Source organism: Nothoprocta perdicaria, unplaced genomic scaffold, assembly GCF_003342845.1.
Source record: "Nothoprocta perdicaria isolate Ctin4 unplaced genomic scaffold, notPer1 scaffold_255, whole genome shotgun sequence".
NCBI lineage: Eukaryota > Metazoa > Chordata > Aves > Tinamiformes > Tinamidae > Nothoprocta > Nothoprocta perdicaria.
Genome location: NW_020455483.1, coordinates 61,556 through 85,130, shown reverse-complemented (window position 1 = coordinate 85,130; position 23,575 = coordinate 61,556). Strand labels below are relative to the sequence as shown.

General features: G+C 35.5%; 1 protein-coding gene across 5 annotated transcripts; it reads right to left on the bottom strand.

Moving 5' to 3' along the window:
* PNPLA4 (patatin like phospholipase domain containing 4) lies at positions 1–21,733 on the bottom strand. 5 transcript variants are annotated; one of them, XM_026040399.1, is made up of 9 exons: positions 21,716–21,733; positions 20,142–20,460; positions 19,367–19,493; positions 15,022–15,206; positions 11,465–11,559; positions 11,135–11,270; positions 8,399–8,464; positions 2,665–2,817; positions 1–660 (listed from the first exon to the last, which is right to left on the bottom strand). In XM_026040399.1, exons 2-9 carry the CDS (start codon positions 20,298–20,300, stop codon positions 529–531), a joined length of 1,053 nt encoding a protein of 350 aa, XP_025896184.1. In that variant the 5' UTR covers positions 20,301–20,460; positions 21,716–21,733; the 3' UTR covers positions 1–528. The 5 variants fall into 5 exon arrangements, with proteins under 5 accessions (XP_025896184.1, XP_025896183.1, XP_025896182.1 ...); XM_026040398.1 differs by lacking the exon at positions 21,716–21,733 and adding an exon at positions 21,482–21,545; XM_026040397.1 differs by lacking the exon at positions 21,716–21,733 and having other exon boundaries at positions 20,142–20,964.
* Between the last annotated feature and the right edge of the window lie 1,842 nt (positions 21,734–23,575).

Sequence of the window (23,575 nt, the reverse complement as noted above, 5' to 3'; positions counted from 1 at the left end):
AAAAAAATAATCAGCACAGCAAAATAGTGCCAATGTTTTATTTGTTGTCGCTAGTGTTACGAGTTCAAGCCCCGTATAACACAGCAGGGGTGATGTGTCAGAATCTCCAGACTAGCAATATTGCAAGCATTCAATCAGCGCAACAATTATGTGAGCAACAAAGACCATAATCTTTTGTCACAACTGGACTTTTGTCTCAAGTAACAGGAAAAAGAGATTTTTTTTTTTTTTTTTTTTTTGTAAGCATGACAACACAAGCTTTCACAAATCTCACAATAAAATACTGGTTTGAAACAGATCTAAATTTGAACCTCCCCAAAACAAAACAGATCTTTTACAACATGAGTAAAATTCCCCTTCTGACATGTCTTTGAATTCCMTCCAGAACACATGTGTATTTTCTTCAAAGAGCAGATGTAATTCTATTGGCATTTTTAYTTTGATATACAGAAATTTTGACAGATTTTGCAGAATGCCTGTGGCTGTGTTTTGACAGACACCAAGCTTAGTTAATATTCAAAGTACAATCTATTCAAACCAGTTTTCTTTTAGTAAAAAGTGTACGGCATCATCAAATCCATTTTGGTACAGCAATTCCATTTTCTCCTGGTTTGGTGGGAACAAAGCTTGRTTAAGTCTTACCAGGTTGGCCAAAGATAGCTGCAAACAGAGAGAGGTGCCATGAATTAGTTTATTAAAGCAAACTGTGTTTTACCTGACTGTGTTGCTGTCAGTCGTATCATCCGTTTCATACAGCGTATGTAGAAAAAGGCCAACATGACTATGTCTACAACAGCAAATTAATCACACCCAGGAAAATTACTGAGCGCTCACATGAACTGGCAGAAACAGTCTGAACCTACATTAAAGCTCGCAGCCTCTGCCACACACTGTCTAAAACATTTTAACTACAGCAACATCCCCAGAACTGCTTGGAGGAGTGGCAGCTGCCACATGCTAAACTCGTTCCAGGAAATATTTTGACAGCTTACTAGTGCAAATAGCCATATACTTGGGAACATTCCCAGGAAATGTTTAATATATGGGTATAAATGTAGTTTGCATTTGGAACAAAATAAGAACTACTTGTGTTCTCAACTGGTGTAAAAAGATTTCCAAGTTTGCTATTTAATAAAGACATTAAATTGCTTAAAACAAAATTACAAATATAATGAAATTTAATAAAGCTCTGGACACTTCATTTACATGATTAACTTAAATATGTACTTACGACACACAGTTCATTATATACAATTTGCAACATAACATCAAAAGTACCTCCATTATTTGAGCTAAGCAATTATTCAAATTCTGACACTAATGAATGGAAGAGACTAAAGAGACAAATGACTGTTCATACTCCAATCTGGATAAAAGATATATATATATGTTTATGTGTGTGCATGTGTATGTATGCATGCATGTATGTATGTATGTACCTATGCTGGGCAGATTTGGATACTGCTGCAAAAATTTACTCTTATTTTGCATTTTTACAATGCTAAAAGCTACGGGGTTTCAAATAGAATTATTTAAAATAATAGTGGGGATTCTGCAGTGCAACTGCAATTACAAAATCATAAAAGGTAATTCTGCATTTTATTTTCTATCTCAAAATTCATCTGTTAACTCATTTTCCTCCTTTTGATGGGTATTTGATGCAAATCATAATCAATGCCCATACACAGCAAGAGATGCACACATTTAATTATTAAATTTCATATCTCATGACCATTTACCGAGTATTATCATGCTTAAATCCCTGTGAACCACTAAAAAAAAATCAGAAATTCAGTTCTGAATGGCATTATGTAACATAATTTTGCTCAGAATTAATAAAACATTATGAATCAACTAAATGAAAACTTAAAAAATGCAGCAAATAACAAGGGATTGTTATTAAGCAGGACTCCCGCCCCACCCCACTCCTTCTAACAGAGTTTGAGATCAATGCTCGATCAACTGTTATTCAGTATTTTCTTTCATTATGTGAAAGGAAACAACACTGTGGTGAGACTTWGTGGGCAAAAACTTGCAAAGAACGAAAGGTCAGTGATAAAAGGGAGGTCATAGAAATCAGTCTTTGCCAACGTTTCAAAATACAGAAACATTCTCAAACACTTAACAACGTTTCTGAAAGTGCCGTGGTCTGAATGTTCAAAAATTTAATATGAACTCTCTTGAGCAATGAGGTGGCAAGTCCCGGCACATCACTTCATATGTGTAGCTTAAATTCAACTTCTACATTCAGCGGTATTTGCTTATTTCAGTAACTAAGCATGAAGCGATGTTCTGGAACTTTCCTCTCCTAAGGTCTGCTAGAGAAGTCTTATTTTTCCAGAAACATTCTCCCTAGTCAAAGACAGCTCATATTTTAGTTATGTCTACTTTATTAAATAAGGTTAAATTTAATAGTCTGTGATATAGCTGCTCAATTTTGTATTAAAGTTTTTCAATCTTTACTACAAATTTTATACTACATTTTTTATTTCTTCTGCATTTAAAGACAAGTTACATTCCATATGCACAACATAAAGCAGCAAGATATCACAGTACTTGAGCCCTATATATAAACAGAAACTGAACRCTTAAAAAATTGAGTATAAAGTCAGCGGCTCAACCGTCTTTTCTTCATCTGAAGTGATTTATTAACAAGGAACTCACCATTATATCTTGTTTTGCCAATTTAACATAAAGATCCACATGTCCTTTATCTTGTGGACAGATATCTAATCGACCGCTGAAGGGAGAAATTGTCACTGTTCGTCCCACAGGCAAGATAGGGAGGCCATTGGTAAGGCCACCGTCAACCCATTTCTATTAGAAAACAAAGACATTTTCAAGGCAGCTTTAGTATAATATGATCAAACTCAATAAGTCATCCTTCCTCTCCCTGACTCCTCCATCCCATCCTCAAAAACAACCTTACAAGCTTCCTTCTCAGGATACCATAMATAAACAGCTTGTGCATAAGAGGCATAAAAAGCAGTGAACTTATAATTTACATATGGAGTATGTGATCAATGAGTCTTGAAATACTCTACAAACACACTTGCAAGCTTCCCAGACTCTTCTGTGTTTTTTTTCTAGGCTACTGATACAGCTTTTTAATCTAGTAATGAAATACACCTAACAGAGCTTAAAAAAAGTTTTTTTCAACTTAAAGACATTTTTTTTCTGAACATATACATGAAAGGACAAGACTGTTAACACTACACTGCAATCATACTCGATAGTGCACATTCCTATAAAAAATACTTTTTTTTTTTTTTTTTTTTGCAGACTAGGAGCTAGAGAATTTGTATATGCAGATAAACTGACTGAACAAGCTAAAAACAAACTTTTCTCTTCAAATATCCCTGAACTTGTTGTTGTCTTGCACACAAAAAGCCAACCACCACAATCGAAGTCACCAACAGCTGAAAAAGGAGAAGAATGTGGAAACTATGGCACCTGCAAGGGAGCAAAATCAGGTCTGCTACAGGTCTGGAGTACAGAAGAGAACATAAAGGAAAAAAAAACAAACAAAAACTACTAAAGTTCTTCCAGAATCCCAACTACTTTGGACTAGACGATCTCTAGAGGTCCCTTCCAACCTTGAATATTCTGTGATACTCCTAAAAATCTACAGGCTGTCCAGAATCACACGCCTGATTTCAACAAGGATGACAGCCAAGGTCTTCTCAGTTGTCTTCTCAGAAGCATGAACAGCTGTACACTTCCCTCAAGTTTTTATCCGCATACACATCATAATGATTTTGTTTGTTCTACAATTTTTAGCTCATAGGTGAAGAATTACACAGTTAAAATATTGTGCTAGTAATCTGCAGATTTTGAACAACTCCAACAGGATATTTATAGAAAGTAAAAAACTGCCTGCCAAAAATGTTAACCTCATTCTTCCAGTATAAAAATACAAATGGCAAAAATTAAAAATTCTTGTCTRCATAGTTCTTCTCATAGTTTCTTAAATACTTTTATAACCACAATTTATAATATTTGTTTAAAAAATCATTATTTTAAAGTTATATTGGAAAGAAGTTAAGAGAATCATGCTTAATATGCTTCATAATATTTATTTTTACTTAGATGCATAAATCAAAACTACGGAGCAGCTTTGTGACTAGATGCATCTGCTGACGTTGTTCTTTAAGTCTGGTGTTGAGCGTCAGCAAACTTAACACATCTACAGTCAAATTAGTCACCTTACACTCCCACTATACTCAAGGAGACAGAAACATTTCTAGTGCATGATTCACCTTATTCTAAAATAGGTATTTACATGTCATTTGAATAATACTAAAAAGTTTGCCTTCTCTCAATTAATCGGAGAAACACTGCTTATGCAAGATATAGACTACTGCACATACCTGAAACTAGACAAGATGAAACACACTAAGAAATAATATTACAAGATAAATATTTGTATTTCATGAGGGCCTAACCTTGACAAAAGTGAATTAAATACCTCTGGAAAATATCTTTAAAGTTTCATTATTCAGTACTACAGATTAGCATAAAAAATGGCAAGCTGCCCTATAATTTCTCAGCACCAAATCAAGGAGAAGACTTTTTTTTTTTTGGTCCTCCTCTTTCTGATGCATATATTATTCCAAGTTACCACCATGAATGGGCAAAACAATGCAAGTTTTCATGCAAAGTTCTTTCCGAAAATGCCACAGGAATTCAGTTACAAAAGTAGCAAGACATCATCTCCTGGAAAAGTATACCATTTGGAAATTGTTTATGGCCTCCTAATCACCTCTGCAGCTGCTAGCAAGACACTATTACTCTGTTAAGCAATTAACATACAACTAGCATTATCTCAGGATATAGTATTTGTYCTACAAAAGCCTTGGAGACTCCCTAAGCTCCATCACTTGGACTGTAAGAATACTTCTCAGCTAAGTCCTCAACTTAAAAAATAAAGTCTTCTTTTAATTCTACAGGTATAAATTTTCTCTCAGTGCCACATTTCTGAGTTTCATGTAACTACATGATACTTTCATTACTTGTCCTTCCTTCCACTGACAGCTCCCTGATCTGCTTAAAAATGGCCTCAATTTTTTTCACCTACACACAGGGTAACCACAATTCTTTTCACTATTACCCCTCCTTCCTTGCTTTTCCACCTGCCAGATGCCCACATGACACGTACTCAGACAAAATCTGTTGTTTTCCACTTCTTTAATGCTCCTAAAATTAAAATATAAGCTATTACTTTTCATATTCAAGCTACTACGTTCACATTCAATAGTCTTCATGGCCCTCACTGTCTTATTTCACGGTATATTTTGAGAGCTTGATTCATAACAAAAACTCCTGATGTCCATAACCACTATCCACCACTGAATTCCTTTACTTTTTATACAAAGAAAAAAAATTCTGAATGCTCAGGGGAAACAAAAAAAAAAAAGCTACCTAATCTTCAATCTATCTTTCAAATTCACATTATTATGTGACTCCTATAAGTAAAGCGGAGACACAGCTAACAATGCCCATTAAATCTATTCTTTATTGCTTCTTGTCCATTAACAGTTGTTTATTATTGATTTAGATGCAACATTCCCTGCAGTACAAATTGGCTTTTTGTTCCAATTATTTATCTTTTTTTTCTGTGCTTACATATTTCATTTATTTATTTATACATACTSACTGCAAGGGTAGGATTTTCTTTAATAAGCACTATCTTTTATGKATTCTATTCTTACTGTCTGATACCCTTCATTTAATTTTATTTTCTTTCAAGCAGCTGGGAGAGCCTTTCATTTAAAAATATTATGAGGGACTCCAGAGTCCCTCAGTTAAAATAAAAACTTATATACTTCAAATAAAAATACCTAATGCCCTATTTTTTTGTAATTCTGTAAACCAACTCCTGAAAAATACTTCTTAGCCTGGAAAAAAAAAATCCTGGCAACCTCTGAAATAGTTCTGTTYTGTAGCTACAGTGCAAAGACAGAGAAAATTCTAAAATAATATGCAGTGCARACCAAGTCAGACACTGAAGTTGAGGGTGTAAGCTGGCCCTTACGGAACCTATGTTTACCTCTTATTGTAGACAGCATTTACAAAGCCACCTTCTAAGAACTACTTCGGCACCATCACAAAGACTCAACCCAATTATCTGGGGATGATTTATCTAGGTCAAACACAAACTTAGCCATAGATTCAGGAGACATCTCAGCAACTGAAAGGAAAGTAATCTTGCATGGAGCAAATTCTGCACATCTGGACTATTTCACATGAATGCAGTGCTACTGAATCTGTCGAAAGACTGTTTCAGTACAAGATGGTTCATGCAAGACCAGTTCYGTGTGTAACTGGGCACTGTGCCCCCATTACTGGAAACTTAGTCCAAGGGCACCTAAATAGCCAACACAATTGCAGGGATAACCCAGTCATGTAACAGCATTAAAAGAATGCCTTACTTCTTGGATGTTATCTTGATTGTACATTCACTTCAGATTATTTTCAGGCTTATCAAACCAGAAGAAAACTATAGACAGCTTGATGCTATGTCTGCATTACCATGAAATTTAGCAGGTTCATGCCAGAAGTTTCCAGCTGTGCACACTACAGACATACTAGCCAATTTCAGCACAAGTCAATGGTTGAGACTACAAGGGACCTTTGGAGATTATCTAGCCCAACTGTCCTACTCAAGCACTCCACCACCTCTTTGGACAATGTTTCCCAGTGTTTAAYCACCATCACAGTCGAGAAGCTTCTCCTTACGTTCAGACGGAACTCCCTGTGTTTCAGTTTCTGCCTAATGTTTCTTGCCCTATTGCCGGGCACCACTGAAGACAGTGTGAACCCATCCTCTTCACATATTCTCTTCAGATATATACAGACATTGATAAGACTCCCGTTTAGTTTTCTCCATGTTAATAGTTTCAATTTTTCAGCCTTTCCTCATGAGAAATGCTGTAGTCTTAGTCATCTTCATGGCCTTCACTGGGCTCATTCCAGTAGCTCCATCTCTCTTCCACTGGGGAGTCCATAACTGGATGAGTACTGAAGGAACGGCCTCAACAGGACTGAACTGAGGGAAAGGATCCCCTTGACCTGCTGGCAACGCTCCAACACAACCCCGAATACCATCCGCCTGCCTTGCCACAACGCCACCTTGCTGCCTCATTATCAATTTGTCCATCATGACATTTTTGACAATCTCTGACCTAAAATTTAAATTTCTTTTATATATATATACACACACACACACGTATATATTTGTATGTATACATAAAGTTTAAAGACACTATATTCCTTTTAAGTAATGGCAGAAGAAAAATAAACATCTGTGTAAATACACTCTGCAAACCACATAAGGAACATTCTAAAGATACAAAAAAACCTCTAAACCCTGAGAACTTTCAAGTCACAGTGATATACACCCTTCAGATTCTGCAGCTTCAAAATTATATACAAGAGTTGTAACWGTTAACAAGCTTTCTGACACAGAAACATAATTGTTAGAAGCACATGTACATGAATACTAGAAAAAGAGGTTTTTTTAGAAGAATTACAGGTTGGTGATGAGGAATCTGCTAAGATGAAAGACTTTCCAAAGCATCTTTTCGATGCTTTGATGCTTCTTAGGAAATAAGAGAGCATTCAACAATAATTAAAGAAAGGAAAACAACTTGAAGATTTTTGTGCTTCTAATGACTGCATACAGACTAAACAGTTGAAAGAATTCTTAAAAATGTTAGGAATTTAAAAAAAATGTGTCTGAAACTAGATCAAGAACAGCCAACTACGAGAAGATTTTATATGATTTTTATTAATGATAATCTCAAAATGTCCTGATTTTGATTGACACCTCAAAATTTCATATTTTTGTCTGACACAGGAATATTTTTTGTCCCAAGGTAACAGATCTGAGGATGACAGATGAACCACTGTTTTTATGCTCTCAACAAAATTTCACTGCATATAATGGTCACTGCTGAAGTAAAGTGGTGTCTGTATTTCCAAGACTGGACAAGATTGCCTTTAACAGTCTAATAACAAAAAAAATAAGAAAAAGAGAAAAAAAACCCCACATAGACGAGTTTTTGTCTGTAAGTTGCAAAGACTATTTTACAGATGGTAACATGGCTTACCATGGGAAGTGTCTCTATTAAAGGGAGCAACTTCCCATGCTTACATGCTAGAAAGACTATCTTTAGGAAACAACTTCATGTTACAAGAGACCATTTCAGTACCCACAATTTCCTAAGATCGATATGAATGAAATTGATAGGCATTTACCCATAGTATCAAGAGAAGCAATAATTATTCTGCTGAATGCAGTATCATAATTGTCATTTATCCTCCTTCTGAAATCAGTTACCTCACAGATAAAAAAAATATATGTATATATATGTACACAAATACAATGCAAAATTACCTCTCCTTTGTATTCCACTGGCTTAATTCCTGCATATATTGGCACAAAACTACTTGCTAGCAGGACCTAGAGAGAAAAAAAGAGGTAGCAGTGAAGGCAAAATATTTCTGAACCAATATYTTCATATATATTTATCTCTATTAGATGAACAGTAATTAACACATTAATGTCACTTAAAACCAAAAGAAAACATACTACAAATAGGTTGATGCTATGTCTGCATTACCATTTAGTTGGCTTATGGCAAAAATCTAGTCTTCAGCTGTCATTAGCATCCAGCTGTCATGCTACATAAAAAAACAGTTTTCAGCTTTTTCAGACTGAGGCCTATCTTCTGTCATAGATGCACTCACATATCCCTYCCACTCTCTTTTAACATTTTCTCTCTGTGTGCAAATGTGAATATGTGCAGACATGTTGTATATACATATAAATATGCAAAGACATAGAATATATATACACAGCTGCAATTCGTATACAGTGCTTCAAAGTGGATGGGGAGATGTGAATGAATCAGAAATAGTCAAATATATGACTGTGCTGCATATGCCTGCATGCAAGTTTGTATATGCATGTCAGACAAATTTKGGAAACAAGCAGAGCATAGAAGGGGGTGCTTAAATTTTACAGGGCCATCAGGTGCAAAAAATAAATRTGACAATTATAAGCATAATGCTTAATCACTTTAGGTGTAATTGAACCTCCCTTCACAATAAATTGTTACTTGCAGTATTGAACACCTCTCTTCTTCAAGCAAGTTCCAATCAGAGATACTAAGCAGAGATGCTCCCAGTTTGAGAATTTTTTCTTGCTTACTTCCTCATTCAACAACCTCAGGTCAGATAGAAAGCTTCTTATTTTTCAAATGTGAAATGTAGCTTTTTCTTTAAGACTGGCCTTTCCCTCACACAGCCATAAGAAAACGTCCTCTTCAAACCCATTCCTCCTCAGACCTTCCGAAGTGTTCTCTAAGAGCTCAATRTCTGCTGCCCTACTTACTTTCTCTCTTTCAGTTCTAGCCTACTAAATTTGGTCTAAAGAAAAACACAAGACCAAACAAAACCAGGTGACCACTGCAAACTGTAAATTCTCAAGAACTGAAGAAAGCAGTTGACCCAACTTACATAGTCACTTAAGCCTCAGGAATGAGGAAAGGAAGGACAACTTCAAAGAATTAACTCTTTCAGCATTTTCTTAACCCTAACAGAGAAAGACAAACTCTTACTCAGTGCTTCCTCAACTCTAGACTAAATACAGTGGAGCTTTGTGTACTGTTCCCTCATGAACACGTAACATGCTTTTCTCTCACATCCAGCTGAAGCGTTGCAGGACTAGGAATACGAGTACGTGACGATGCTCTTCATACACGTAAAGCTTGCCTTCAGAAGGGGAAGATCAACTGCTTTCCAGGTGCATTGGGAATATGACAAGAGCTTAAAATTGCAACAGCAGATAYTCATTTTAGCCATTAGGGAAAAGCATCTGAACTATAAGGTTTGTCAAGCATTGAAACTAATTACCTATGGAGGCCAAACATCTCTRACAGAGTATAAAGGAGTTCTGCTGTTAAAACTGTCTGTCCATCATGATTTGGATACGGCTGATCATGCTTTGGGGCCAAGTAACAGAATTATGTAAACTAACAAGGTCCTACCCAGCTCTGTGCTCTACCAAACCATGCCAGCAAATTAACATTCAATAATTATCTTTGCATGATTAACTCCTACCAATTTTGAAAACCAATAGACTGAGTAGAACATAACAGAGGAAAGATTAAAATAAATTAATAAATAAAAATTTTAGAGACTGACTTCTAATATACACTGCAGATTTTGGTAATAAATATATATTTTTCCCCTTTAAGCAGTGTTAATCATCAAGCACTTCCCATTAATTCTAAATGTCCAGAAATATAGGAAGAGAAGGAATTCCTTTTCATTTGTTTTCAAAGATTCCTGCTTTTTTCCATTTCCTTCTTCATGTCTGATTACCACCACCACTAAAATGTAATCAATTGTTAAAATTATGGGGTTTCAGAAAGGAAAAAACACTTCCTCTAGATTCATACATCTGCACTCCTCCAACTCTTTAACATCAGTACAAGTTTACAATTCTGATCCAAATTTAAAAAGTGGCACATAAAAAAAAAAGGGATGGGTAGTAAAATAAAAAGACATGCTTTCCAGCTGCACACACAGTTCATATATAGGACTTACCACTACAAGATATCCTTTCCTGAAAAGGATTTTGAGAAAGACTTGTAGGAAGCGCTGGAAAAGCCTTTTTTCTTTTGGGGGGGGTAGGGAGGCGTTGGGGGTAGACAAGAGAAGGTTGAATAGGAGCTGCCTTTTGTTTACTTTCTTTTGTGACAAAACATATTTAAATAATCTAAATAATAAAGAAAGATTGTTGATCAGTATAAGACTGTAGAAGTGTCAACCAAATTTGGGGATTTTGATCTACTGTAGCCGTTAACAACCTCTGTTAATTCTTTCTCCTTTTTTTTGAGTTGAATTTGTTTATAAATACTTTAAAAAATAGCTGAATACACCAAAATAACAAAGTGCAGAAATGCAGGAACAAATTCTGCTTCTTTTGTTTATACAAACAGTAATACTTTAATTTAAGTGATTGCATGGCTAAAATAATGATTTAGCCAATAGCCAATAACATACGCCTATGCCTTGAAAGTACTCATACATTTTTATTTAAAGTAGCAACATGCAACTTCATTACCTTAATGAGGTCCTCCCTGGATGTAAAACTTGAAACCAAATARTTTTCCCCATTTTTGGTGTTAGTGACTGATACATAGAGCCGGTTCTCAGCTATCTCATGAGCATCAGCCGGAAGAAGAGACTCTATGCCTCCCCTAAAGAAAATGATAAACATTATATACATTAATTTAAAAGTTTGCAAGTATTTCAGGTGAAAAAGTGTCCAGATCCCCAGACTATGCAAAAAGCATCCGTGCTTTTTTATTTAATTTCAAAATTTTTATTTAATCATTTGTATTTAGAGATCTTCAAACAAAAGTGAATTTTAAAGATATATTAAGATAGGTACCTAAGTCTTTTCATGAAATCATAACCAGGCGTTACAGCACCGAAGTCCAATTTTCTAATTTCCTCTGCAAATTCATAGGCAAACTGCTTACATTCCTGAAAATTAAAATAGTCATCATTAATGATGTTTTAGTTATCAAAAGCAGGTCTAACTGCAGTACATAAAATAGTTAAGCTTTTAATCAACAGTTAAGTTACAAGATCAGACTAAGACATTTTCCTGTGTGTGCTTGGTTTATGTTGTTAGGTAACATAAGCAAAGTAAATTGTTGACTCTTTTGTAAGAACTGATTTGCAAGGCAACTTATAAAAGATCCCAAATTAAATTTAAAAAAAAAAGACCATCCCTTATTAACAATTAAGGTATGTTAATGGCAAATTTGTCATGTATGATCACTGTTATATCAATTCTCTGAACCATGTCTTYATATGAACAAGAATTTGCATTTGAAGTCTACAGCCACATTTTATCTTGAACATTACCTCAGTAGTAAACATAGACATAACTACTTCAAGATGACTGTAAGCCTTAAAAAAAGGTTTCCACTAACGCAAAAAAATCCCACACCACTCAAATACATGCATTTAATGAATACACTGTGGGACAAAAACTGACAGAGGATACAACAGAGGATAAAGGCACAGACAAGTGCAGAATACYAGACTACATATTTCACTGCACAAATAACTTCTTCTAAGCAAGCTGAAACAGCTTTAATGACTATGGAAAAATAACTTTAAATGGGAGGCAAAAAAGGAAAAAAAAATCTGTAAGTGAAAGAATATGTAGCATTTATTTTTTAACAAAAAGATTTTGAAACTGAGTTGTGCTTCTGGAAGTTTAAGACTCATTCAGTATTCATTTTTCTACCTTTTCACAAAGATTCCTGTTCCAATTTTATTGACTTGGGGGGAAAAAAAATCTGCAATTCAATCTTATCTGACTTTCCGAAAATAGTTTATCCAATAAATATACTGCATTCATATGCACTTAACAACCAGATATTTAGAAAATGGAAGAATTGCATATAGCTAGTGGGGGGAACTTGGATTGTTTGTTTTTTGCACAAAGACACATTAGTATGTTCCTGTAACTAAATAAAAGACAGACATGATGAAAGGTACCTCAGAATTGCTGTCCTTATATCTAAGATGTCTTGATAAAGTGACTAAAATAGCTGGGTAATACAGGTAACAGAAGCTGGGTTAATCTAATATACAAGAATGACAGAAAGCTACTTTCCCAATCATAAAGGATGTTAACAAATCATACAGTGATTTTCAATTTTTGATGCCAAAAGGACAATTTCTACTTACAGCTACAGATTGTTTATAATTGTTAGCATGAAAAAACTGTAAACATCAAAATTTTGAAGTGACTGCTGATAGGTTTAGAAATGGCAGCCATTTGAACTCACTTAAGTAACCTTTAAGACCTCTGTACATTTGGAAATGTGGTCCTAGGATTTTCAATTCTCTTGCTCTTTCAACAGCAACAAAAATCCAAGATATTGTTGAAGAACATTTGTGAGTTGTTGCAATAGAAAAGTAATAGTCAAAATAAGACACTTCTAGTGTTACACTCAGTAACAGTATACTCAGTGTTACCCAAATGATCTATTACAGCTTTAAGACTGGAACCTGCAGAAAGAGCTAATTACAGCTTTTCTAACCATCTCTGGAAAAAAAGAAAACACTAATTGATATGAGAGTTAAGACTTGCAGATATCAAATATTTCAACAGTTGGAAATATTCCTTACATATCATTGTTTATTTTTTGTAAAAAATGATAATATAATCATGCCAAAAGGAAAAAAATATATAGATTTTAAAGAAAACAATAAAAATAAACATTTTCTATTTGGTGCTATTGCACTAAAGCACTGCCTTTGCTTAAATTCCATGAGAATTCAGATGTGTTTTCCTCCTCCCTTCATGACAGGGAGGGTTCTTATAGTTTTCCATTTAAATAATGTAACAGAATGACTTAAATATCATTAGAAAAATTCTAAAGGACTAAAAAGTTCATGAAGCATTCTTCAGCTCATGATAATACGAAGACATTTTCAAAAAAAAAAAAAGTACTAGAGAATTCATATCTACAATATAGATAGTAACTCCCCTCCCTCCTGTTTTTAAAATATAGAATTTCTTCACTTAGAACTTTTATTTTGTAAGTAGGACCAGACTGGGAAAGGAATAGAAGCTCAGACCCAGAAGTCAAGAACGAACAGATTAATCTCCTTAAGGTAAAAAAAGGTTAGTTGCTGTGACCGTCATACAGGAAATAAGGTCAAATCAGGTCAAAAGTATGTGTTGCACCAAATAATTTTAAACTGAACTGGCCGTCAAAGGCTACAGAACAAGAGCAAGAGATGAAGAGAATACAAATAAAGTTCTCTTCACAACAAAGAAGAATCTGCCTTCTACTGAGTCGCATACAGAATACAATGGAGGGAGGGGAGAAGATGCCAGAGAAGATGAACGTACTAAGGAAAGCAACAGAAGTATAGATAAATCTGCAAGCTAATTTGGTATCCTAGCAAGAAAAAAATGTCAGTGGCAAAACGTGCTCTTGGCACGTATGTTCGAATGAAAAAATGGTGAAAGTTCTGACAGTGAGTCCTGGTAAAGCTTATCYGAGGAATATTGAAAGCTTACTTAGAATAAGATTAGAATTAGATTAGAATTAGAWTGTACTTTGAATAAAATTTTATCTAGCATCTTGAATTCCTGAAGTACTGTTGCGTCATATTCTAAATATTAAAATACAGACACACACATAAATATGTGTGTGTATACATATATATATTTAAATAAAATCTTAACACTTAGCAAGGCTTYGTCTTCTCTATATATTAAAGCATAGTCAGAGTATGAAAACAAGACACTTAGTGGTTATTTTGTTTTTCAAAGAAAAAAGAAACCTTAAAATAAGCAAACACATAAATCTAAGCAATTGTTGTGTCTTATATGCTACACATTGGATTAAGACCCCAATCTTCTAAAGGCACTTCAGGAGAGCAAAATAACCTAAGGAAGGAAAAAAAGAAAAGTAACTGCCCCTCCAAAGAAACTTTTATGAAAACACTACTGAAGACTGTTTAGAGATTTTTAYGGATTATGACGCTATTTCCATGGCAATAAAAGGGTGACACCTCTTGAAAGAAAATATACGCAAAAATTATTAGAATAGAACTTTGTTAGGGTTAATCTTCCACTGACATTCAGTGGTGCTTTTGTATACTGTTTTCCTACTTGTAAAACTTGAATAGACTTCATGTTTTAAACTAGGTAAACAGAAAAATCTATGATTTTTTTACTATGAACTGAATACGGATTTTAAAGAAAGAGACACAAACATTCMTAAACTTTTTTTGTTCAGGTATCACAGTTTTGAGAAAAACATATACAAGTCCTCTTGCTTTATAAGGAGCAACAAAAAAAGCAACAATTAAAATATTTCATTAAGAAAAACTTCATAGGACATGATTAAAACTTTTAAACATATCCTTTGAAAATGATCATATCCTATACCTATAAGTTTATTAATTTACCTCTATATTTTCTGGTACTGCTAATAAGACAGTGGCAGCCAGTGATCCCGCAGAAGCTCCCGCAAACGCTTTCACAACTTTCAGTAACTTCTTACCATGCCTGTAAAGAGCAGCTGCTGCCCCCAAGTGGTAAATACCCAGAAACCCACAAGCTGCAAATGATAGGTTCAGATGTTTCATTTTTGCTGTGGAAATAAAGGTTTGCAGTCAGGAAACTAGATTTAATAATTTCTCATTAAAAAAAAATACACAAGGTATCACTGCTACCCCTAAGAGGGGTAAGAAAGCACGTGCAAAACGTGCAAAAACACAGACACTGAAAGTTGCAAGGATGGAATTAAAAGTAACAAAAATCACAAACAGGAAGTTTCAGCCTTCTGTTGACTKCCTCTTAAAATAAACCATCCAACTGAGGCCATGAATTTTATTAGCTATTGTTGTAAATAACGACAATTCTGAGAGAAAAATACTTAGCACTTATATTTTTCTGCATTTTATTAAAAATAAATCCCTAATCTATTTGGGTACATATCAATATGAATACAATTACATTAGTTAATTCTGTTTCATAATGGTAGGAARCCATCTACAGATACGGTGCTGTAAATTCTAATAGAAGAAGATGCGTACAGTACTGGATTTGTAAGCTGCCTATTCAGCATGGCCRTGGGAGGAGTAAAAATAATAATAAAAAAGGGTAGGCAACAACTTTGGAAAACACTCCAACAGGAAGACAAACTAAATTCAACTGCTTTACCCAGGTATGGTTAGAATCAGACCATGAGGGGGCCTTGTTGTCCACTGTTGTTGCCATGTGGAAGGATGAGAGAGAAGCAGAGAGAGAGGCAATAAAACCCCATCCACTACTTCTTACTTAGGTGACAAGTTACAACACATGGGAATACTGAGTAACAGCAAGAAAGAGAAAACTCAATAGAGCTCATGGAATATGTAAAAGCAATTAATGGATTCTATTAATTTTTGTAGGTCTTATTTTTAAACATCAGACATTAGAAATGCAAGCCAATACCTCTTCATTGGATTTMTAAGGCTGAAATTCTACTGAACTACAAAACTGATTCTACAAAACTGAGCAGTGTCAACATTTTTAACCTCAGAATGCCTTTAAAATTCAACTATCCACAGATCAAAAAAAAAAAAAAAAACACAGCATATTTCACAGCACCAGAGCATACAGTTCTTGTTGCATTAAAAGATCAATCATTTGCTAAAAACATATATTATCATAAGCATGATCAGAAGGTCATGTCACATTTATCTCCTATACACTGAAAAATGCTTGGATACCAATTAATAAATAAGAATACCTATAGCTTAAATCTAAAGATATTTTGAACTGACGGAACATGTTTCAGTTTGGTTTTTGGTCTGGGAATATGAGCCATACTGCTCTCAAAAAGAAAGGCTCTTTTAATTAAAAAAAAAAAATCACCATGCTGCAGAACAGATATAACGAGTTTGCTRGAAAACAGCAAACAAAATGATACTTTTAAGCTTTTAATGTATAACATACAGGTTAACTAAGCACTATATACTTCTTGCAAGTTTGGAGGGAAAGTGCACATATAGAAAGGGGTACTCTGCCAAAAAAAGTGAAATTACTTAAAGCAGTTGTGTTGTAACAAACCAAGAAAATCAACTTCGGAAAAATAATTGCTTTGATCCACTTCAAATCTGCTTTACAAATTTCCCCAAGCAGATTTTAAACCAAAACTAAAAATATATCTCTGATATAAGGACACTACATTTAGTCATTTAGTTAGTGCCACTTTCCAGGCCTATGCTATGTTTGTCACATGTAAACTGTATCTAAAAATACTTTAGTACAAATCTGAATTGGCAAACGACATTCAGGTTCAAATGGCAGATACAGTGATTTCGTACAACTGCAAGACTACACAAAAATGGCTTTTGCATATACATGGAAGAATTTTTTATGTGGGTAAATACTGCTTAAAAAATAATCCTTGCATGATAGACCTCAAGAGTTCTCCAGTCCAACCTTCTGGAGCAAGGCACGTTCAGCTTTGAGATCAAACCAACTGGACAAGGTTGCTACAAGCTTTATCCAGTTGGGTCTTGGAAAAAAAAAAAAAAAAAAAGTATAATGTTTAAATTCGTAAGTGACAGCCAGTTCTCTATGTGAAATTTTACTGACAATTCTTTTGTTCAAACTACTATAATTAGAGGAATATTATAAACCATTATATAAAAGAGAATGACAATAGACATTCCCTTCAGCACTATRTATCTGCAGGGGGATTCTGCACACTAACTGAAACAAGGGCTGGAAGAAAAAAGGTCTGCAGCAAGACAGATGACCTACAAAGACGACACATAGAAATCAAGCACAAAAATGATGGTTCTATACAGATCTGCTTAATAGATGCAGATTAAGCAAAGAGGCTTCTCATTGACAGTTAGGCAGTCTGGTTTCACCTTCAGAAAATTCTCTGAGTAAGAGGAAAAGATGAGAAAGCATTCATTAGATGAATGAATGCCCTGTGTGAAATCGTAAGAGAGACGGGTACCAAGATACTCTGTTTCGTAAGATACTCTGTTTCGTAAGAATATAAAGCTTCCCATTTCTTTTGAGATTTGCAATGTCATGGCAACACTTGATTTGCAAGTTAAAATAGCCTATCTCAGAAACAACATGAGGCAAAACCTTTTGTTTCTCTAACGATCTGGCATAGCACTGCTTTTATGACATCTGGCATAGCACTTTTATGATCTGGCATAGCACTGCTTTTGAGCAGGGGGGTTGGACTCGATGACCTCTGAGGTCCCTTCCAACCTTTGGCATTCTATGATTCTATGATTCTATGATTCTATGACCAAAAAAAAAGAATAGTAGGGTTGTAACAATTCAAGATATACGGAAAAAATTAAGTACAGTATGACTATTCCCTGACAATTTATTAGAGTACCAAAAATGGGAATGAGGTCACACTGGGACACAGAACAAGACTCTATTTCTTCAGCTAATTTATAAAACAGCAGAAATCTTTCTTTCTTAATATGAAAGAACTGTTTCACAACACTTCAGCACAAAAAAAAATAGAGGATTAAAAATAAGCTGAAGACGTTATCTTTCAAGAAAGAAACTTRAAAGTTAGAATATTAACATGTCTAAGAATATTTTAATATACATTACAAGATGGCTTCAAAATATTCCATAGAATACAAGACAGTGCATACGCTGTAGAGTTTTCAAGAGTATTCAGGAATAAGCACAACCTTAGCAGTTTTTTTTTTAAAGATTGTCACATCTGTCAGATGGATTCAGTAGTGCTTAAAAAATATACTTCAAGTTGTGTGGGGGGATTCGTTTTTGGATACTTTACAATATCTCATCTATTCACAGTACAAACCTGCAAAGTAAGTACAAAAAAAAAAAAAATCTGTACTGCAGAATCAGGATATATTGCCAAACAGCTTTTTTCAGGGTAGATGCTCTCATSTTAATTGTCTTGTACAACAAATAGCACAACAGTTCCTCATAATGCTGTTTTCTGGACGATATAATTATGTAAGCAGTATATACTCTCATTGATTTCATCAGTTTTAATTACAGTCATCCGGTTTGTAAACAAAAGCTGAAAAAGCCTAAAGCAACTGACTAGAAAATTTACACACAAGAATTAAATATACATAGAATAAGGATGACCAAACACCCTGAAGCACAGGAGCTAAAAACTACTTTAAAGTAGCATACGATAAAAATGCATGATGCAAACYGCCACATTTGAGGATTAGTTACTAGCTAGGAATGAGAAAACAAGCAAAGTCATGGCAAGAAAAGCAAGGAAACATTGCTAAAATAAAGATCATATTTAAAGATCTCACAGTAATCATTACATTTCCATAAACCAGAAATGTCAGCTCACAACTCACTCAGGAACGTTGTTTTATTTTTCCCTGTTTGAAACATCCCAAACACCAGACAAAGTTTACTGACATCCAAGAGCATTTACAGGTGTCAGTGAATACTCAAAGAACTGATTTTCCTAGTCCAAAATGGACAATTACCCATCCAAAATGACAGGGTTCTGCCTTAAGTTACCATTGTTGCTAAGGGGAATGTGGGAAAGCTACAAGTTTTGCATTTGTCCAGGGAGGTTGAATAAGCATTTTAATAGTTAAGTTAGAATAAAAAAAAAAAAAATACACAACCCAGTCATTAAGACACAAACAAAAACTCAACACATGATGCAGAACTAAAGTTAATAATTTAGACCACCTTGATTATTATTACAAGAATATACATTGCAACAAATACATAGAGATTGCTTCTAAGATAAAGTAAAAAAAGGTTAAATACCCTCTAATGAAYGGTGTTTTCCATTACGTATTCCACTGGGACTTTTTTCAGTAGCTATTTTATTTTCTTGTGCACCAACAGTAGCTGTTGCATCTGCTAAAGATTTTTCATCATTTATCTTGGAAATCTAAAACCACATAGTCAAATATTATTGCTCTGAAGAGAAGCAGCAGGCATGAAAAAAAAATCTTTAACATACTGCATTAATCTATTTAAAATAGTTGTAAGAGTATGTAGATTTTCTCATAACTGCTTAGCCCCCATTTAACTAACTGGAAAATACAATACTATTCACAGAATAATGCAGCTATTTATATTTTTAATGGTTCCTGCAACTATATATAGCTATGTACTACTAAAAAAAGGRCAAACAATCCAACTTGGAATTTTAAGTCTCAAGATCAATCTTATTTTCATATTTTATGTAGCTTTTATACTTTTTTTGTATAGACTTTTTTCTTTTTTTTTTAAACGAACGGAGTCTTCTGKATCTTTCTCTCTTACCAATCCAGTAGAAACTCTTTTGCCCTTTCTTCAATATCTTCAGTATTCAATATTAATACAGGAAGTTTATACTAGTATAAAGAAGCTTATACTGAAACAAGGTCTCCAGTAACTTSCTACCACCAGCTCTCTAACCTCTAACTTACAGAATGCATCTTCAGCTCAGGCCAAAAGTGCAAAAGCTTAACCCTTTAGGTTCTCAATGAAATCATATTAACTCTGAATCAATCTGTACCATGCAGGTATCTACCGCACCACAAAAAATACTTACTTGGCATTTAGCTCTGTTATGTGGTGCCCATCTCGTACAATAGTTTAGCATACTAATCCAAAACTGTCGACTTTCTGAAAACATGCAACTAGATAATGTGCCTCCTGTCAACTGAAGTAACTGTACTTGAGTGCTAAAAAGAGTTTTGGCAGTCCACATTTTTTTAAATCAACCTCTGGATTCAGATGCTGCAGTAACCAAACAGGCGCCCTTGAAAGTTGTTCTACCATGAAGTTATAAAGGAAGTACATAAGTATCAACAGATAAACTGTTGGACACCACAGAAGTACACGATAGCAACTTCTCTTCTAAACATAACCTGTTGAAAAAGATGAAAAAATGAGTAGTCAAAAGTAGCTGCACACTAAGGTCCTGACAGAACAGTCTTCACAATACTCCCACATGGTCAGCTCTCAAGGTATGATTTAAAACACTGACAGTTTGAGATCAACAGTTGATATGACACTGAGACTGAAACAATGCTGCAATTTGAAGTAAATTATTTAGCATGCACTTCTCTCTCACCAGCAATAACCTAGCAGTATGCTATCCACCTCTAAAAATAAAAAAAGAACTGTACCATTTGGAAAGAGGAAGCACTAAGATTATTAATGCAAAGAAAGAGGAAAAAAATCCTTATAATTAAAAACATAAATGTGCTGTTACTTCTAATCCAGCTGAAGAATGAGAGTTATTTTGCCTTCAAATTAAGTGTTTGGAAAGTAGCAGTGTTGGAGCTTAGCAAAGAAAAGCCAAAGGAGTCAAGCAGGCTTGACTTAGCAAGGTTTTGAGAGTGAAGTGTAAGAGCTAAAATGAACTTGCTCACAAAAAAAAAAAAATAAATAAATAAAATAAATAAAAAAAATAAAAAGCTGAAAACGAGGCAGGTGGGCAACAAGAGAAGAAGGAATAAAACGGGATTCTGTTTGAGTTTTCAGATCACTATCACATTTAATCCCAATAATAATCAGGCTTCGTTTCAGCTCTTACACTTCCTCGCCTGCTGCATGAGGTGCAACCCACCCCTTGACTTTTTGCCTCTTTTTATTTTTTTGTAAACAGCCAACAAGCAAAACACGACCAAACCCGCGAAACGCAGCTTGTTAGTACAGCAAACGCAAAAAGGCCAGTGACAATTCAAACGGTCGCAAAATAAACGCCACTGTTAAAAATATAAAATAAAATAAAATAAAATAAAATAAAATAAAATAAAATAAAATAAAATAAAATAAAATAGCATAGCATGTAGATTTTAAAGCTGACCACATCCCTTCCGCTTCCAACCTCCCAGCCCAACGCATTCCAGCCTCCGGAGCGCAACACTCCTGCCCCAGACCCACACAGTCCAGCGCGGGCTACACACACGACAGCCGCGGCCCCCGACGGCAACGGGGCTCTCCCGCGCCAACAGCAACGCGCACGCAACGCTCGTTAACGGCTATCAACGCGCCCCACAACGCCGCGCCCCTCTACCCCCTCTCCCCCCCCCCGCGCCGCGCCTCCTCCACCTCCATCTCCGCCCCGCGCTCGAAAGCTCGCGAGACTGTCCCGTCCCCCGCGCCCGCGGGCGCTACCTCCGCCGCGGGCCCCGCAGTGCCGGAGCGGCAGGAACCGGCGGCCTCGGGAGCCGCCTCCTTCCCTCCCCCGTGACCGCCTGGCGCCTGCGCGCAGCCGTTGGGGCCGTTGGCAGGATGCCCCTTGCGGGCGGCCCTCGGTGTTGGGCAGGAGTCGCAGGGGAGTCTCTCAGGGCGGCGAGCGCTCCCTAGGGGCTGTGGCTGAAGGGCGGGCGCAGCACGGGGAAAAAAAAAATTATAAATAAACAAAATAGTGGTGGTTTATTTGCCTCTTTTGTCTCTGTGACCTTGGGAGGGGCTGGCACTGGTTGGGGTACAAAACTGCTATTCTCATTGAAGGAATTTACTGTGCAGAATCAATTTTCAGCCATTACTGCTCCTGATGAAAGCCAGAGCCAGTAACACAGCATGGAGAAGGCCTTGTGAGATGTGATCATCTTAGAGTACTCCTGGCTTTCTGGCTCAATTATCATAAAGTACATTGTTTTTGTGAAATATTTTGTGTTATGTCTTAAAGGAGCTGCTTTTATAGCAATTAAAACCTGAAATGATAGGCACTAARATATTAGAAATGGCTAAAAAAGTGCACGCAGTTTAAGGCAAGCAAATATTTTGAAACAAGGTAAATACCAACTGGAGAAGAAAACAAGGTGAAAACTTTAAATATCCAATTTTCAACTGTGAATTTTTTTACCTTTGCCTCAAAGTACTTACATAAAGCATGCTTCAGTTTATTTCAGACAGCATAGGATTAAAGAAGTAACCCTTATTTTAGAGATCCGAACATCTGCAGGGTCCTTTAACTTACTGCTTATCAAATATCTTTATGAGAAATGGAATAAGATAAAATTAAGTATGTTTTTCACAATAAATTTCACTGTCATCTTATAAATAGGTATGTAATAGTGATGTCCTAAAGTAGAAAATATGTGRATAAAAGCTGTGCAAAAGGAAAGCTGTTTTGGTTTTATGGGAATTTATTCAAACTGAAATTCAGTGCAGTTATTTCCAGTGGACAGAAAGAGGAAACTCCAGCAACAGCAACTGGCTTGCAGCCCACATGCATAGTAAAGGTAAAGGAGTGGTAAAACAAAACCTGGTATTTTCAGCTAACTACTGAAGTGCACACAGTAACTAAACTCTCTAAATGCAGTTATTGCCTTCTCTTTACATCATCCTGCCTTGGTCTCCCCATACTTACTGAATGGGCTTTAGATGAGAAAGTCAGATAAGCCTTAATTGTGGGAAGATATCTTGCTTTAATTATAAATTGAGGATACCTGTTCCGAGGTGTAGTACACATTAATGTTGTTAAGACCACAGTTCCATCTAAACTGATACTTTAGTTGACAGCTTTGTTAGGTAGAAAAGTCACAAGAAAGGAACCTTTGAATTCTCATCTTTCCAGATATGCATTATAGTAAAGATAGCTGGTTGTCCTTTTGCACTGTATTTCACACTCTGGAAAATTTCTAACGTGGGTCAAGGTTTCTGTTTTGATGGTGATAAAATATGCAATCAGGGCTGGGTCCAAGTGGGCAAGGCCAGGGCARGGAATACTCCTAGAGAGGTGCGACTGTCTGTTTCTCTGCAGCTCTCCTATCTCTTTTTTAGCACCAAGCGCAAGGTTGGCCCTTCATGTCTCTTGTCCATCCCTTCACTTTTCCTAGAGTTCAGAGTAGATCGGACCCTTATCCTCAGAACCAAATCTTTTACCTGTTATGTGCTAATATTTAGATAAATTTGTCCATATTCAGCATTTTATAGCATGACATAAATTTTTTAGTATTTTTTTTTCATTTAYAGTCAGGCATAGTTCTTTGCCATTTTCTTAAAAAGAAAATGCCCCTTCCCCCCACC